At 41.2% G+C, this 14933-nt stretch overlaps 3 protein-coding genes across 4 annotated transcripts; 1 reads left to right on the plus strand and 2 right to left on the minus strand.

The window, feature by feature from the left end:
* The first annotated feature begins 493 nt into the window (after nucleotides 1-493).
* On the plus strand, nucleotides 494-2485 carry clec3ba (C-type lectin domain family 3, member Ba). 2 transcript variants are annotated; one of them, XM_054622140.1, is made up of 4 exons: nucleotides 494-539; nucleotides 1313-1413; nucleotides 1580-1678; nucleotides 1844-2485. In XM_054622140.1, the coding sequence occupies exons 2-4, from the start codon at nucleotides 1317-1319 to the stop codon at nucleotides 2242-2244; spliced, it is 597 nt and encodes a 198-aa protein (XP_054478115.1). In that variant the 5' UTR covers nucleotides 494-539; nucleotides 1313-1316; the 3' UTR covers nucleotides 2245-2485. The 2 variants fall into 2 exon arrangements, with proteins under 2 accessions (XP_054478115.1, XP_054478114.1); XM_054622139.1 differs by lacking the exon at nucleotides 494-539 and having other exon boundaries at nucleotides 600-1413.
* An 856-nt stretch (nucleotides 2486-3341) lies between these two features.
* On the minus strand, nucleotides 3342-11349 carry LOC129109616 (CUB domain-containing protein 1-like). Its single transcript, XM_054621721.1, has 9 exons — nucleotides 11116-11349; nucleotides 10220-10429; nucleotides 9728-10090; nucleotides 9267-9638; nucleotides 8106-8297; nucleotides 6955-7326; nucleotides 6503-6859; nucleotides 5433-5520; nucleotides 3342-5145 (listed from the first exon to the last, which is right to left on the minus strand). The coding sequence occupies exons 1-9, from the start codon at nucleotides 11177-11179 to the stop codon at nucleotides 4716-4718; spliced, it is 2448 nt and encodes an 815-aa protein (XP_054477696.1). The 5' UTR covers nucleotides 11180-11349; the 3' UTR covers nucleotides 3342-4715.
* Nucleotides 11350-12934: 1585 nt separating this feature from the next.
* On the minus strand, nucleotides 12935-14376 carry LOC129109618 (transmembrane protein 158). Its single transcript, XM_054621722.1, has one exon. The coding sequence runs from the start codon at nucleotides 14184-14186 to the stop codon at nucleotides 13500-13502; it is 687 nt and encodes a 228-aa protein (XP_054477697.1). The 5' UTR covers nucleotides 14187-14376; the 3' UTR covers nucleotides 12935-13499.
* Nucleotides 14377-14933: the final 557 nt, after the last annotated feature.

The raw sequence follows: 14933 nt of genomic DNA on the forward strand, positions 1-14933 counted from the left end.
AATATATACACAGCTATAAACAAACTAAATCAGAGGTATTGGAGAAAGAGGTTCCATCATTTTCCCTGTCTGTGTATTGTCTATGAGTGTGTATGTGTGTGGTTCTCCTTAATCAGCCCCAAGTCTATTTTCACTCACCTGTGGTTCATCAGCTCGTCAACCACCCAGCCAGCACACCTGCCTTCCATCAGCCTCATCATCCTCAGTTTCTAAAACCTGGATCTTCACCCTCTCTCTGCCAGATTGATGACAGTCCTCAGTGGTAGTTCGCCGGCTGACACCTTGTGCTTAATCTTTGCGTTGACATTTTGGACCTTTGCTCCATGTTTTTTGATTTGCATTGCTTATAACAACAGTCTATGTCTCAGGATCATCGCTCAAACCATCAAGCCTGCAAATCAACACTCAGCCTTGATCCTAAATATTTAACTATATTACACGTTCACAGAAGGTATAGACTCAACCCACTTAAATAATTAACGCTTCTTTGTAAGCAACAAGGCTTTTTCCCTGAATGGATTAAATACAGATGGATTTAGGTAAATTACCCTTATGATCTTTGTTTATCTTTGAGCATAACAGGATGAAACCTGTATTATTATTTAGTGTATCGGCTCATGTTTGGAAGCGGATCTCTTTATTGCATCACTTTAATTTGTTATTTGCTGTGAGGTGTGTGTATTCAGAGTGAAATGTTGGATCACTAAACATTTAAAGGACAGTTCTGGCAGAGATCACAGAAAGTCTCTAGTGAAGACTAGTTTGACAGAGAACATCGATGAAACTTAAACAAAAGTTAAAATCACAACAGTCTCATTATATAAGTCTCTGCCATGTGTCAGCTGCACCTCGTCCAGCTCGCTGAGGAGCAACTAAGAGAAGGCAAAACTGTTTGTTGCTCTTAAAGCCGCAAAGACAGATGCAGATAACTGATGAGCGTACAAATGAATATCTGTTTATGTAACAGAAGTGACACACCACACATAGAGAGACAGATAAGACTCTGCTGTAATTTATAGTTAACCTACAAACATATGGAACCTGAGTCACGCTTGTTTGTTAAACTCCGCAAAGCCCTGCTCACCATCCATCTCCCTTCAGCGTTTCAAAAGCAACACTGACGTCTGTTAAACATCTGTAAAACATTTGTTCGCTCTCAGATTAGATTTCCTCATTCAACTCTGTGCCACCACCCCGGGCGTGTAAAACACAACAGCCTGTTTCTGGCCAACACTCAGAGCTGTGAGGAGCCTTTTTGTGCTGCTGCAACAAAAACAGTTTCTTTACGGAGGATTTAAACCTTTTTTCCAAGTATTATGGATGCTCCAGGGCTTCGGTTGATGTTCTGCCTTCTCCTGCTGACACACTGCACGTTGCAGCAGACCCCATCAAAGAAACGGGATGGAAAGAAAGGTAGGTTATTAACTTGACATTGGATATGACAGCAATTTCCTTACTGTTTAATCCATTCATGACTTTTAGAGACTTACCACACTGAACTACTATGTGAGAGTTTGTCAGCGATACTGAATGCACTATGCTTTAGAAAACATTTTGCATTTTTCTGCCTCTTTAACAGACTCTGCAAACAGTGCTGCAATTGAGGAGCTGAAGAAACAGATTGCTGACATTGTTCAAGAGCTGAATCTGCTGAAAGAGCAGCAAGCTTTACAGACAGGTATTTGGGGAAAATAGCTCACTTAATGAATAAGTATAGAAAAAATACAGCTCAATAAGTATATTTCAAAACAGCAACAAGACAGAATATAATTCAACATATTTCCAGTGATGGAGAACAATAACAACTGAGCCACATTGATTTTCTCCTCATTTCCCTCTTAAGTCTGTCTGCGAGGCACCAAGATCCTCGGCAAGTGTTTCCTGGCTGACCCGGTGAAGAAGACCTTCCACGCAGCCAGCGAAGACTGCTTCGCCAAGGGAGGCAGTCTGAGCACTCCTCTGACAGGAGACGAGAACGACCAGCTCTACAGCTACGTACGTCAGAGCATCGGCCCGGAGGAGCAGATTTGGTTGGGCATCAATGACATGGTGACCGACGGCCAGTGGCTGGACCAATCAGGCTCCAGCGTGCGCTTCAAGAACTGGGAGACGGAGATCACCCTGCAGCCAGACGGAGGCCGCAGCCAGAACTGTGGCATCCTCTCCACCACAGCCAACGGAAAGTGGTTCGATGAGAGTTGCCGAGCTGAAAAGGCTTCCGTGTGCGAGTTCAACATCGTCTGAGGGCTGGTTTCTGACATTCACATCACTCTGTGCAGATAAACTCATGTGAACATTCAATATTCCTTGCAGAGAAGAATGAATCATGTAGAGTATCAGGTGAAATGAATGCAATGCATTGAAAAATAACATGCTGCATTTTTTCTTAAGCTCTTGCATGGATGGATTTTGCATACATTCAATAAACTCCTTCTCTTAAATACTCCAGCATCTTATAGCACATTTAGATATTCATCAAGGTAAACAGCACTGGATGGCTTGTCTTTGTTATATGTATTTTTATGTCCTCTGCATATCACTGCAATAAATCATACTTTTACTGAAGAACACCCATGAGTGCGTTTTCTTTGGCACTCTCTTTATTTCTAGTTCTTAATGTAAAGTTATGCTGCTTATATAACATTATATAAAGTTAATAAACATGTGTCTCCTCAGGTGTAGACTTCGCATTGTCTTCTTGCTCACAAATCCAGTACATATAATCACACTCTTTCGCTCATCAGAAGGAAAGGTTAAAAGGTCACACGCAACCAAAGTTGTTCTTTCAAAATATGACTGAAAAACACTGGAGAGGCCTGGCCTAAGATAACCAGTACAATGAAGGTGGCATTGTTTCTTTCTCATGTGTCACCACTTTAGATACTCCAGGGTCAAAGTCAGGAAAAATAAATGTATTAATGGAAAAGATCAACATTCCCTACCATAAAAACTTTTAAAGTCCAAAGAATTTATTATCAAACCCTCCAGAGGTTTCCTGGTCCTACTTTTCTGAAAAACATCTATCCCCACTTGATGCGTACAATGAGTTGTTGTGTCTCCACCCTACACACACGTTTTCCATCATGAAAACCTTAGTTCTGTGTTGGAGCTCTTAATAGCTTACTCATCCAAAGGAGGGTTAGATCAGATAAACATGTTTGGACGTTTCCTTGGAAATCCGCTGATATTTTCAACAGCGGTGTTTTCAGTAGGGAGCATGACCTCATCTCAGTTCCTTTACACACTATTCAATGTAAGTCAATCATTCTGTAAGTATTCAGGGTCATATTTTACACGGTTCTTAACCAAAATGACTTCACATTCAGACAGTTTTTGCTTTGTTTTACAGTAAACACTTTATTTCTTCAGGAGTGAAAATGGATTTATGGCAACTTGGAACTTGGTCGCCATCTGCAGCTCATTTTCTGAACTGCATGAGGCAACATGGCTTAATGAGACAAACGACATACAATTTATAAAGTATTTTTCAATAGTTTGATTGTAAAAATTTGAATCCCACTTTTCCTCAAATTAGACTAGTTTATATTCTGGCATCTTCTTAGGCAGCCATAATGTCGAAATCAATACCTTAAATAAAGATCTTAATATACGATTATTGTTTTCTATCCCAGTTAATGTAAAAAATTGTACAGAAAACCTCTACTTGACTGTGACTTACTGTAATTATGACTTGGTGTGAACCATGACCTTTTAGATCCGTTTGTTGTTCCAAACCGAACAACTGACTCTGTCTTCACAACAACACACGAGCACTCATCACACTTATGTTAAATGATATGCCTTGCAGAGTCTCTCTTTTAAAAGCTACCTGTTATTAAAAACACAATTCAGTCAACCAACAAAGATACATTTTTGCTTATAGACTGCAATTAAGTGTGTACAAGGATTATAGTTTCATGTCAGAAGGGATCTATGTTCTTCAGAACAAATAGTAAAATATGGTCTCTGATTACCGATTCTCATTCAACATGAGACACAAGTAGAGAAACATAAAAGTCCCTGAATGACCACAGAAATACATCACTTAGCTAGCAGATCAGTCTTGAAGTTACAAAAATAATTGGTCCAAAAAAATACAATAAAAGACAACTTAAAACAACTTTAAGATTCAAAACCCTATTGGGATGAGTGTATTGCCCTCTCTGTAAGGCACATTTATGTTGTAATGCTACAGTATCTAGAAGCCTCAAGAGCAGGTGTAAAAGCAGTGATAAACAATAAAAAGATACTAGTCTGTGAACATCCACTGCTGTTGCAATCTCCTGCAATTCAGGCCATCATGTTGTGATGATGCTATAGAAGTGCAATGTATCACAACAGCAGTGGAGTCCTCTATATTCGTTGGTTTAATGATAAAAATGAAAAACTGCATGTTAACAGCACATAAACAAGCATGATATGTACAAAATATCTCAAATGAAAAATATGAATTACCTAAAACTAACACAGAGATCTTTTCATACTTGCCAAACTGGATGATTATGTTCTGCCTTTATCTGAGATGAAACAAGGTAACAGCTGCAGGGGGGATTCAACAGGGTTATTTTGTGTGCCTGTCTTTAGTGCAAAACTACGCCATAGAGAAAAAACAAAGGCTTCTTGCAAGGCAGGTAATCACAAGGATGCCAGGGAATGAATATCTCAAAGTTCAAGTAGGTCAAGAGAAAAGCAGAAAGCTGAATCCAATCTTCTCCTCAGTTCCCTCCCTCTGGCTCCAGCCGCTGCCCCAGATTCGAAGAGTGGCCCTCTTCTCCGTCACTCTGGTAAATCACATTTTCCACCAGGGATTGGGCGTGGCTCGGGGGCCTCACGGGAAGCGGAGGAGCCTGAAACTGCTGGTAAGTCCCGACCGGTATGTCTTCTGAATCGGTGTCTCTACAGACCAGTGGCTTTTGAGACTCTGTGTGCCCCTTGAAGGGCCGGTATGTGTCAAACTCTCCGTAGACGCCCATTTCTGCCCCCTTCCTCAGCAGGTCCGTGTACACCAGCGTTTCCTCAATGGAGGCGTACACATGGGACTCGTTATCCTCGCGTGTTTTTGGGAAGCCGCTGTGTCCTGGCAGGAAGCTGGTGCCGTTTGGATTGTAGATGGACACTTGATGATTCAGCTTCTTCTTCTTCTTTCTGTTGCGCAGAAGAGAGAAGACGATAGAGAGCTGAAGAGTTACATACGGCATCAAACTGACAGTCGACCAGTTTGGTAAAAACCTTTTGAATGAATGGGGAAATCTCTAGCAGGTTGAGGCAAACATGTAGTTTAACAAAGCACTTTACTGTATTTGATTAAATAATAACTTGCAGAATTCTTTCTACAAGCGAGCAATCTGCAAAAGACAAAAGTACCTACCTACCTATACCTAAAGTATAAATTATAAAATCTGGAGAATAAAACATGAGGCTCATCCACTCACCTAATCACCACACAGACAACTACCAGCATGATGACAAAAATGACCAGCAGAGCAGCCACCACACTCAGGATGATGGTCAGCAGAAGGTCTAAATGAGAGAAAAACAACAAAAACAAACTTTCATCAATACCTTCTGTTGTACATAAATTTAAGTGTACAATCCTTGTAAAAATGCTAAATTGTATATGAAATTAAAAAGAAGCTACTGAAGTCTGAAGATTAACACATGTTGATTAACCTCTTAAAAAAGAGGCAAAAATTGATTGTAAAGTTTCAAAGGAATAGTTGGGCGAGAATGTCAGTCATAAAAGAAGACTAGAGTCTACTAGCCATGTTAAACACAAAGTACCACTGAGGCTGATGGGAAAGCCATAGAGTGGTGAAGGGATGATCTATTCTTGTAATCAAACACTGAAGTTAGCGTAACACTGGTTCCGTCAACAAAGAGCCAATGGGATTTTTCTATTTGGTTATTGCAGAAAATAAGCTCTGAGGCAAACAAATTATATTTACAAGATAATCTGATAAACAAACACCACCTGTATGATGGTTGCACCGTGAATTCCATCGTCAGATTTAAAGAGCTACGGTTAGGCTATAAAAAAAACTACATCACAGTTGTGAGTTTACACAACAAGGCGCTAAAGCTGGATTAGTTGGTCATAAACCAAAGTATTGGACAAATTGATTTTTGACCTATGAGGACTTATAATATCTGTACCAAAGTTATGGCTATTCATCGAATAGTTGTTAAGATATTTCTGTGACAGACGCTGGCATCCACTGTATGAAGCCACGCTGCTTGCACGGCTAAAATAATTCCCCAAAGCACTCACATCTATTAAATACATTAAATACTTGGTGCTGGACAGAGAAGCATGTAAAAGACTGAAAAAAAATTGTTATTTAATTTATCTACAGTTATCTAGTGTGCACTCTCTAGCATGGCTAAAAGTACCACTTAGAGAGTGCTTAAAGATGCCTTTAAAACAACCAGTCCAATTTTGTTTAAATACACCTTAAACAAAACTACAATGCAGTCAGAGTGACCCTACAGAATGTCCTCTTACTCTTGCTCTTCTGCAGGGTGATCTTGGTGATGACTCTGAAGTCTCCTCTTTCAGGTATACAGTTGGACATGTTGAGGTAGAAGTTCGCAGAGACGGTGAACTCCCTCTCGGCCTCCTCGTCCTCCCTGCGGCTGTACTCCTCCTCCGAGCAGCCGACCCTCTGCACCTTGATGTTAGTGTGACGTTTCTTGCACTTGGGCTGGCTGAGGTTGGCAAACATCAGGCGAGCGTCCATCTTCGGGGGCACAGCGACGATCCAGGAGACGGTGGAGGAAGGCTTCATTCCAGCTGGCCAACTGGGAGTGGCCAAAAGGACAGGAGTGTCTTTCTTTGGAGCTACAGTGAATATGTAGTTTTCTGAAAATGATTAGAAAGAAATTAATAATTAATATCCCTGGAAAACATGCATTTAATGTAATTATTTTTAAAATTAGTTTGAAGTTGCTTGTTACCTGATATCTCCTCTGTAAAAATGGCATGCAGCACATGGTTGACAGGCGTCCCGAGGGCTTTACCCTCCACGCCGGAAACGGTGACGGACACGTTGCTCTGGATTTGGACCTTCTGAATGGCTCCCTGATGGCAGAAGTGTCCGATGGTAGCGCCGTCGTCTTCGGCCACTTCGATAACGACGCTGCCGTTGCACTTCTGCCCAGGAAGGGACTGCTTGAGGTACTCAGTGGGAGAGCTCAGCTCCACTGTGCCGTGCTGAGGAGGACGGAGAGTCCAGGTCACACTGCTCAGAGGAGTGGGGAGGCAGGACGGCGGCGCCGGCACTGACAGACGGAACGGCCTCTTCGGACAGTCTTTGAGTTGACTACACTCTGACATGAAAGTGTAGGAAGTTTCAATCAAGAGAGGTTCAGAAATGGGACTGAATTACTGCCTTAAGGAGCTACAGAACATGAAAGGGTCAACTCACCAGGTTTACAACAAAAAAGCATTTTCATACTTCTAGTTATAGAAAATGAATTGAAACTAAGTTCTAGCCAAAGAAAGTGTCTCATGAGAACTGTGAACACATAAATATCCAGATTAACAGGGACTACTTAATCTGTACATTTCTACAGATTTCTACAGAGGAACGGCAACCAACAACTTCCATTCATTCCAGTGTTTTGAGGTTGAGGCAGAAATGTCGGAGACAGGTAATAGTCTCAAAACCTGGACAAATTAAACCCAAACTATCTTGATACCACTAAAAGTAAGTTTTTTTGTTTTTTTTAAACCGCCCCTTTAACGTCCAATAATAAATAAAATAAAGTGATTACGTGTTTATTAAATCACACAGAGGACTATGAAAAAGTGTAAGTGAGGGTTCAAAGACCCACTTGGACAGCAGTTCCAAAGACTTTCCAATAAATAACTCACTACTACTACTACTACTACTACTACTACTACTACTACTACTAATAATAATAATAATAATAATAATATAATAATAATAATAATTGTTTGGGGTTGGACATGATGTTGGTGTCAGTCAAGCTCTTTGTTAGGTCATTAATCTAATAAAATAAACTATGGAGAGTTATAAGAATGGTTCAAGGCTTAATTTCCAGGTTCAAGGACGCCTCAGCTAAACCCTCCATTGTGGATTTACCTATGACTCTGGTTGCGGTGACTTGTACGTCTTCAGGAGTGCAGTCCTGGAAAGTCAGCTCACTCCTTGACGTGGCTGTGATCTTATCCTTTGGCACAGAGTTTATTTTCATCAGGCAGTCAGAGGCCGGTCTCAGCTTCTCGATGTGAAGAGAAAGGCCCTCCATTTGGCTCATATCGACTTTACACGACGCTACAGAATAAAATACAATGAAATATTAGCATTTCTTCAACACAAGCTGAACGGGATTTCCCCAATCTTTGATGGAAGTACGTTCAGTGACTCGGCCATGAGGCAATCTCAGAGATCCCTTTTCTTAAGACCTGAGGGCTCAGTTTAACGCCATGAGGCCCACTCACCACGTCACAGTGTCATTACTCATCCTCACGGAAGCTGTTTCAAAAAGCAGGGACATTTCCATCTCACTAGTGACTAATGAAGCTGCACCCTTGTTTTAACAGGAAGAAGAAAACAGAAATCAAAGATTATCTATATTTAATAATTGTACGCCTGCTGCAACATGTAGAGGAGACGTTGTTCATCCTCTAAACTATTTCCAAAACTGAACCATTCACCATGTTGCTCCTGACCCTAAAAACTTATTTCTATTATACTTTATTTGCTGTCCATTTACATTCTAAGATTAGCTTTCTTTTTCATTTCACACCTTTATAAAGAAAATAATTTGGAACTAACAGACAAAAACATGTTTGAAGGATCAATTGTAGTTGGTAACTTTGAAGCAGCAATATTGGATTTATTTGATCATTTGGCAAGACAGGAAGCAACATTAGCATGAATCTCAAAAGTCATTGTCTTTTAGTTGTTCTTTTGGTCTCTACCAACTCCTGAGGGAAATATCTGTCTCTTCAGCTGCTAAATGTTCCACTTACATTGATCGTAGAAGGTTTAAATTTCAATCGAATCATTTTTATCTTTTATATCATCCTTAGAAATAACCCATCTCAGTTAGCTTTTCTTATGTATAGTGTGGATGAAAACAACTTTTTCCAAGATCCAGATCACCCACAAAATCAAAGATTTCAAGGTCTACCTGCCACTTCATTTTATAAATATTTTAGAGGTATAACATTACATCTTCAGAGGGCCAAATACATAATTATCAGGGCAGAGGTCAAAAGTAAAAAATAATAAGCAAACCTGAAGAAGACACCTTGATGTTTAGCGACAGTCCAGGAGAACCAACTCTTCTTCTGTCCATCTCGCAGTTCCTCAGCGTCAGGGTGAAGTTTCCCTGAATGTGGTCCGGCTGTGGCTCCGTCAGACTCCGCACCATCGCCACTTTCCGCACTATCACCACTCTCCCTGTGTTGTGGTACTCCGCCGCCGTCTCCTTCTTCAGACAGCGTGGCTGTGTGAGATTCAAGAACTGAATGGCTGTCTTGTGTTTGTCCGGGACCCGAAAGTCCCACTGCATCAAGTCGTCGTCAGGAAAACTGTCAGGGTAATTCGGAGAGAGCAACTCTGAGGACCAGGTCACATTTGGTACCATCAGTGTAATTTTGGCAAGGGCTGTGAGAGAAAATAAAGACACATACAACGGTCAAATATTGTGATGTGTGACACACAGGGCATGGGAGATCATTCAGACAGAGACTCACATTTGATTTCCTCCCCGACAGACACATCAAACTGGCCCTTTTGCAGTTTCTGCCCTGCTGGGACGTCCAGAGAAAAGCTCCCTTGATTCAGTATCTGAGCACTAACGACCGGCCCCGTTCTGCAGTATTTCCCTACGGCCACGTTCCCTGTAGTCTGGAAGGCCTGCAGCGTGTAGCTGTGTCCGTCTGGACATCTCTCCGATGGATTGATCTGCCTCATACCCAAGTTGTTGAAATCTATTTTAAAAGCTTCCGGCGCAGATGCCTTCAGGTTCCATATGAACTTGCGGTTAAAATCCAGCAGAGGAAGTGAGTTGGAGTCAGCCTGGATGATGTGGCCATTGCACAACTTTGTGGTACATTCTGAGGAGGGATATTAACCAATTCATTTTACAACAAACAAAGCCAGCTATATTAGTTCTGCAGGATAATAAGATCTCTTTAAAAACAATAGCCATTTAAATAACACCTTTGCTGCAGTACTATATTTACCTATATTTCGCACAATTTCCACGCTGAATACATCTTGAGGTCTGGAGCATTCAAACTCCAGTGTGACAGAAGTGCTCTGTCTTATCACAAGGGACTGATTACATGTTCGTGAGCGTCCTGCCCCGGTGCACACTTTGCAACCTTTGGCCTGACTGTTGCTGATGTTGAGGCTGGTTCCTCTGTCAGGTGTAACAGTCAGCTTCTGGACACCTGGCAGAAAAAAACCCAAATATTGTGATTAAGAGAAAAGGGTTGACAAAAAAGTTATTAACAAAATCCTAATGACTAACTGTGTTGAGAGATGAGGCCAACGGCTACGCTTCACTCCCTCTATGACTAACCAGGCCTGTACTGAGCAAACACAGCCATGTTAAAACACACAACAGCACCTGATGGGCTGCCAGAATGAACTATTGTCTCACATATCCTCGTTTATACTCTATTATTTCTCTTTCTGTGTTTATACATACATGTATGTTTCTGCAGTTGACAAAACAGACACAACCTATCATCTGACACATCTAGTTCTGCGATGATGATGATATTCCTGTTTAACAAACAACAGACTGATACAACAGGTCCTTTCTTTCATTTGTGTCCTTGTGCTCATCCTGCCTGACAACTTAATTCACTCTGACACAACTAATCAAATCAAATCAAATCAAATCATTAAAGTCATCCAGGTCCCCACCATTCTTCATCAGCCATATTAGCCATAATCAGCACAATAATAAAGCAGCCTAGAAATACTGCTAAAGTCTGATGAGACCTCCATGTGTCTCCATGCAATCATAGTCCTCTAACCTGAGGAATAATCAGTGTTCATATTTAAACAGCAGATCTTTCACTTCATCAGCTATTCTGTCCTGCTGGTTAATAATTAAGCTGTAACTTACCTGATACAGTGAAGGCGATGAATGTAAGAATTAAAAGCTGAACCGTGACTCCTGGTGAGAACATGCTGTCCTATAAAGTTCTTCTATTTGATCCGGAAGAAAATCTGATCCAGATATCTGCGCACATTTCACCGCTTCTCGTCCAGAGCTGCGACTCTACTGCGCCACATTTTTCCTCTCGTTTACCGGAAAATAGTGGATGATACACCACCTCCTCCACTTCCTGTATGTGTGAGTGTGTCATCAGCAAAGGAAGGGTTAAAGCACCAGGTAAGGTGAAGGCGTGGCCGGGTCAGCCATTTCTGCAGGTACTGATTTAAACAAATATGCTCAATATTACTGTTTAGGTATTTCTGCTGAATCATTTTGACACAAAGTTATTTACAAGTAAAAAAAAAACAATTATTTCCATGTATTAAATAGCCTACAACAAAACATATAGGCTGCTATTATTCTAAGTATATATAATTATAGCCCAGTGGTACCATATTATAGGCTATATTATAGTACCACAAGATCAACATGAACATGAAGGCCTTGTCTGAGTAGCGGAATAGATTCCCAGTAGAGAAATAATAAAGAATGTTTTTATATTGTTGTCCACTTATAGATTTAGAGGTACACTGTAATTAAAAGGAATGCAGTCTAATTCCTTTAATAAAGTCTTGATGGTTGTATTGTGAAACTGTTTTAGACAAAAGTTGGAGGTTGTAGCTGGTACTGATGAACTGTATAGTATTATACTGAGAGGTTTTCTGTTATCTTGTCCACCCAATTTACAACACTATAAAAGATCATTTATTGAATTATTAAACTGACAATAAGGTGTATTTTACATAATAATTAAATGACCAATGGGCTGTATAAAAAGCTTACTTTTACAGATAAACATCCGCTCTGAATTTGTCATCATAACAAACAGCCTTGTAGATGGATCAGGCTGATAAAGTCTCCCTTGACTGGTCGAGCCACATAACTTACACGGACACCTGACAAAGTCACAGTAACACACATTTACACTGGTAGAAAAAAGGCAGGTTGTACGTGTATAAACTGTCTTTAGTTCTGGGAGGCAAAGCAACCCATGAGTCAGGAAATGTTAACCTTACAGTACTAAAACATCCATTTGTAACAGATGAAGAGTAATTCTCCAAATCTTCCTCTACGCAGACCATTAAACAGAGAGGAGGGTCAAAGAGATGACCTCACGCTCAACTGTTTATACAGATTTTAAACAGTTTGCAGATTATGAGATTATATCATTTGCTGTAAACGTACATCTGCAGTTAATACCAAGTGTGAGCAAAATGTCTAATTAAAGTTGTATATAGCCTGGCATTTAAATCATTTATGAGGTAATATAAAAATAATCAGCGTCAATAGACGCTGATTATTGCAATTTGCACCTCATCCGTGTTAAAATATCATCATCTTTATGATAATTTTGCAGGCTTCATTTTGGTGTTGAATTGTATTGTGTTATGCTGACAGATGTTTCAGTCAACCCAAACTACATCCTCCAAAATGAACACACAGTTGATTTAACGCCTCTCTAAAACTGTTTCAGTAAAACTAAACATTATGACCTTCATGAAGGTAGTTTTTATTTTAGGGCTGCATTGTTTTTAGCTTGGTGTAACTAATAAATTGGCAACTGAGTATATTTTCCACAAAGTTAGACAGTGTTGGCTCAAAGCCCTTAGTACTTTGGATCACATGTTGTGTTCACTTGTAGTAAATTGATTCAGGCTACGGAGAACAGTTCAGACAGAAACTGAGATATAGCCTATAATCAATTTTATTTTCATTGAAACCGCTGTAACATGAATACAAATAAGCACGCCTATTGAGCTTGACATTATAAATCTAACAATATAATTATTGAAACCCTCTCTATGTCAATCGGAAACAACATCTATTTTTCCAGAACGTATTGGGGGAAAAACTATAACATTTACTTTGAACAAGACTATAGGTTATATATGTGACAGCACACTTTAAAGTTCAGTTTTCAGTGCAAAAAATCCTACACATGGGATAAGGCAAAAACTTTTCTAGAAAGATTAAAAACTATACAAACACTGTTTAAAGAGAAAAGTGTGCACAGTTTACGCTGACATAATCTATAGGAAGGCCTACAAGGGTATACAAAACACATTGGTGTTGGTCCCAGTATAGATTTCTATTGGCTAGTATAATCCATCATACTTTACCTTGGTTGCCCTAATGACGAGGAGCTCTAATAAGGATTAAAGAACACCCAAAACTAAAACATTTGGTCAAAGTGTCTCCAAAGCTCCTCAATCATTCATTCAGGTGAACAGTTGAATGGCTACAATTATAGTATAGGCAGCACAGGCTAATTATATTAAAGATTATTTCAATTATCTCGGTCTCCTCTGCTCCATCCCATTGGGCAGAAACCCTGCAATGATGGGGACTGGCCATATGAGAGCAGCAACGCTCCACACAATAATGACCAAAGTCATGAAACAAGCCACAAGTGTCGACTCGATGGGCTTTCTGTTCAGCCTCCAACTTTTGTCCCCCTTCAGCTCATCGAGGCTGAAATCCACGCAGCAGAAAGTGACCTGATCCCCGGTCTGCTGACCCCTTGACCTGCCCTGACTGAACCTCCGGTACCTTGACATCCCACAACCCACACACAGCCTCAGCTCCTGTTGACCTCCAGTGACCCCCAGGTGCTCGATGACCACAGGGGAGATCGCCCTGTTTAAAGAGGCAGAGAAAAAAGCCCTTCCATGGTTGTTGGTGGTGTAGATGAGCACATCACACTGGAAGCCGAAGCTGCTGTCCCATCGAGCCACCAGCGAGGTGGGCAGCAGCCTCTGGACGCTCACGTTGCACTGGGACAGGCTCTGCAGGGCTTCGCTCTCCTCCACGGATCTCTTGGAGAAACGCACGTCCACCTCCAGGTTGGCCAGGAACCTGTTGGAGGAGTTGATGGGTGGCAGCAGGAGGTCCTCCTCGTCGCTCCAGCCCTGGCATCGCTGGAGAAGTCCGGCCACCGCGGTGAGAGCCAGCAGGAGCGTCGGAGAGTCGTTCAGCATGGCACAGGGCGCGTCTCTCCTGCTCGCATGGTGCTGTGTGTGATGCCTCAAAGCACCGATGGAGAGATTCAAACCCTCCTTTTCTCCGATTTGTATGAACGTCCACCGTCCTCCCTGTCCTCCCCCCCAAAAAAAACAAAACCCACCTGTCACCTGCGTTTGTCCCCCCTCTTTCTTTGGATATTGTCCTTCTGACTTGATCTCCAAAATGTGCCCTGCAGTCGCTGCTGTACAGGAGAAGAAGCGTCAGGCTGGTGTCTTCATCATCACAGCTCCGGGCTCCTCTGAGCGTCACTCCCCCACCACCACCCTCACTCCTCCACCCTCCCTTCCTCCCTTCTGTCACTTCAGGTGTGAGGGGAGAGCCTCCAGTCTTCCAATCAGAAATCCTCACATACACATGCTCAAAGCAACTTTCTCAATGAAATGAAATGATTTAAGAAATCCAGTCTTACTGTAGCTGTTTCGTGTGTTGATCCTTCCTGTAATTTATATCTCCAGGATGAGAGATTGTGAATAACAAAAATTTGTGAGACAGAATGCAGAAAACATCACCCTGCTCCCTTTTAATACATTATATTACATTACAGTCATTTAGCAGACGCTTTTATCCAAAGCGACTTACAGTCAGTAGTATATTACAGTAGTTTGTAGCACTTACTATATTCGGATTAGTCTGTTGCAATTATTGTTTTCGTAGTAATTTGCCTCTGCACTATACTTTTGCTCTGGTTTATGCTTTAAGAT

Source organism: Anoplopoma fimbria, chromosome 20, assembly GCF_027596085.1.
Source record: "Anoplopoma fimbria isolate UVic2021 breed Golden Eagle Sablefish chromosome 20, Afim_UVic_2022, whole genome shotgun sequence".
In the NCBI taxonomy this organism is placed as follows: Eukaryota; Metazoa; Chordata; class Actinopteri; order Perciformes; family Anoplopomatidae; genus Anoplopoma; species Anoplopoma fimbria.

Coding starts and splice junctions, on each gene's coding strand:
- clec3ba (XM_054622140.1), top strand. CDS start 1,317: ATGGATGCTCCAGGGCTTCGGTTGATGTTCTGCCTTCTCCTGCTGACA. Junction 1,414..1,579: donor GAAACGGGATGGAAAGAAAG/GTAGGTTATTAA, acceptor CCTCTTTAACAG/ACTCTGCAAACAGTGCTGCA. Junction 1,679..1,843: donor GCAGCAAGCTTTACAGACAG/GTATTTGGGGAA, acceptor TTCCCTCTTAAG/TCTGTCTGCGAGGCACCAAG.
- LOC129109618 (XM_054621722.1), bottom strand. CDS start 14,186: ATGCTGAACGACTCTCCGACGCTCCTGCTGGCTCTCACCGCGGTGGCC.
- LOC129109616 (XM_054621721.1), bottom strand. CDS start 11,179: ATGTTCTCACCAGGAGTCACGGTTCAGCTTTTAATTCTTACATTCATC. Junction 9,639..9,727: donor TGTCGGGGAGGAAATCAAAT/GTGAGTCTCTGT, acceptor TTTCTCTCACAG/CCCTTGCCAAAATTACACTG. Junction 8,298..9,266: donor CATCAAGGTGTCTTCTTCAG/GTTTGCTTATTA, acceptor TTTATTCTGTAG/CGTCGTGTAAAGTCGATATG.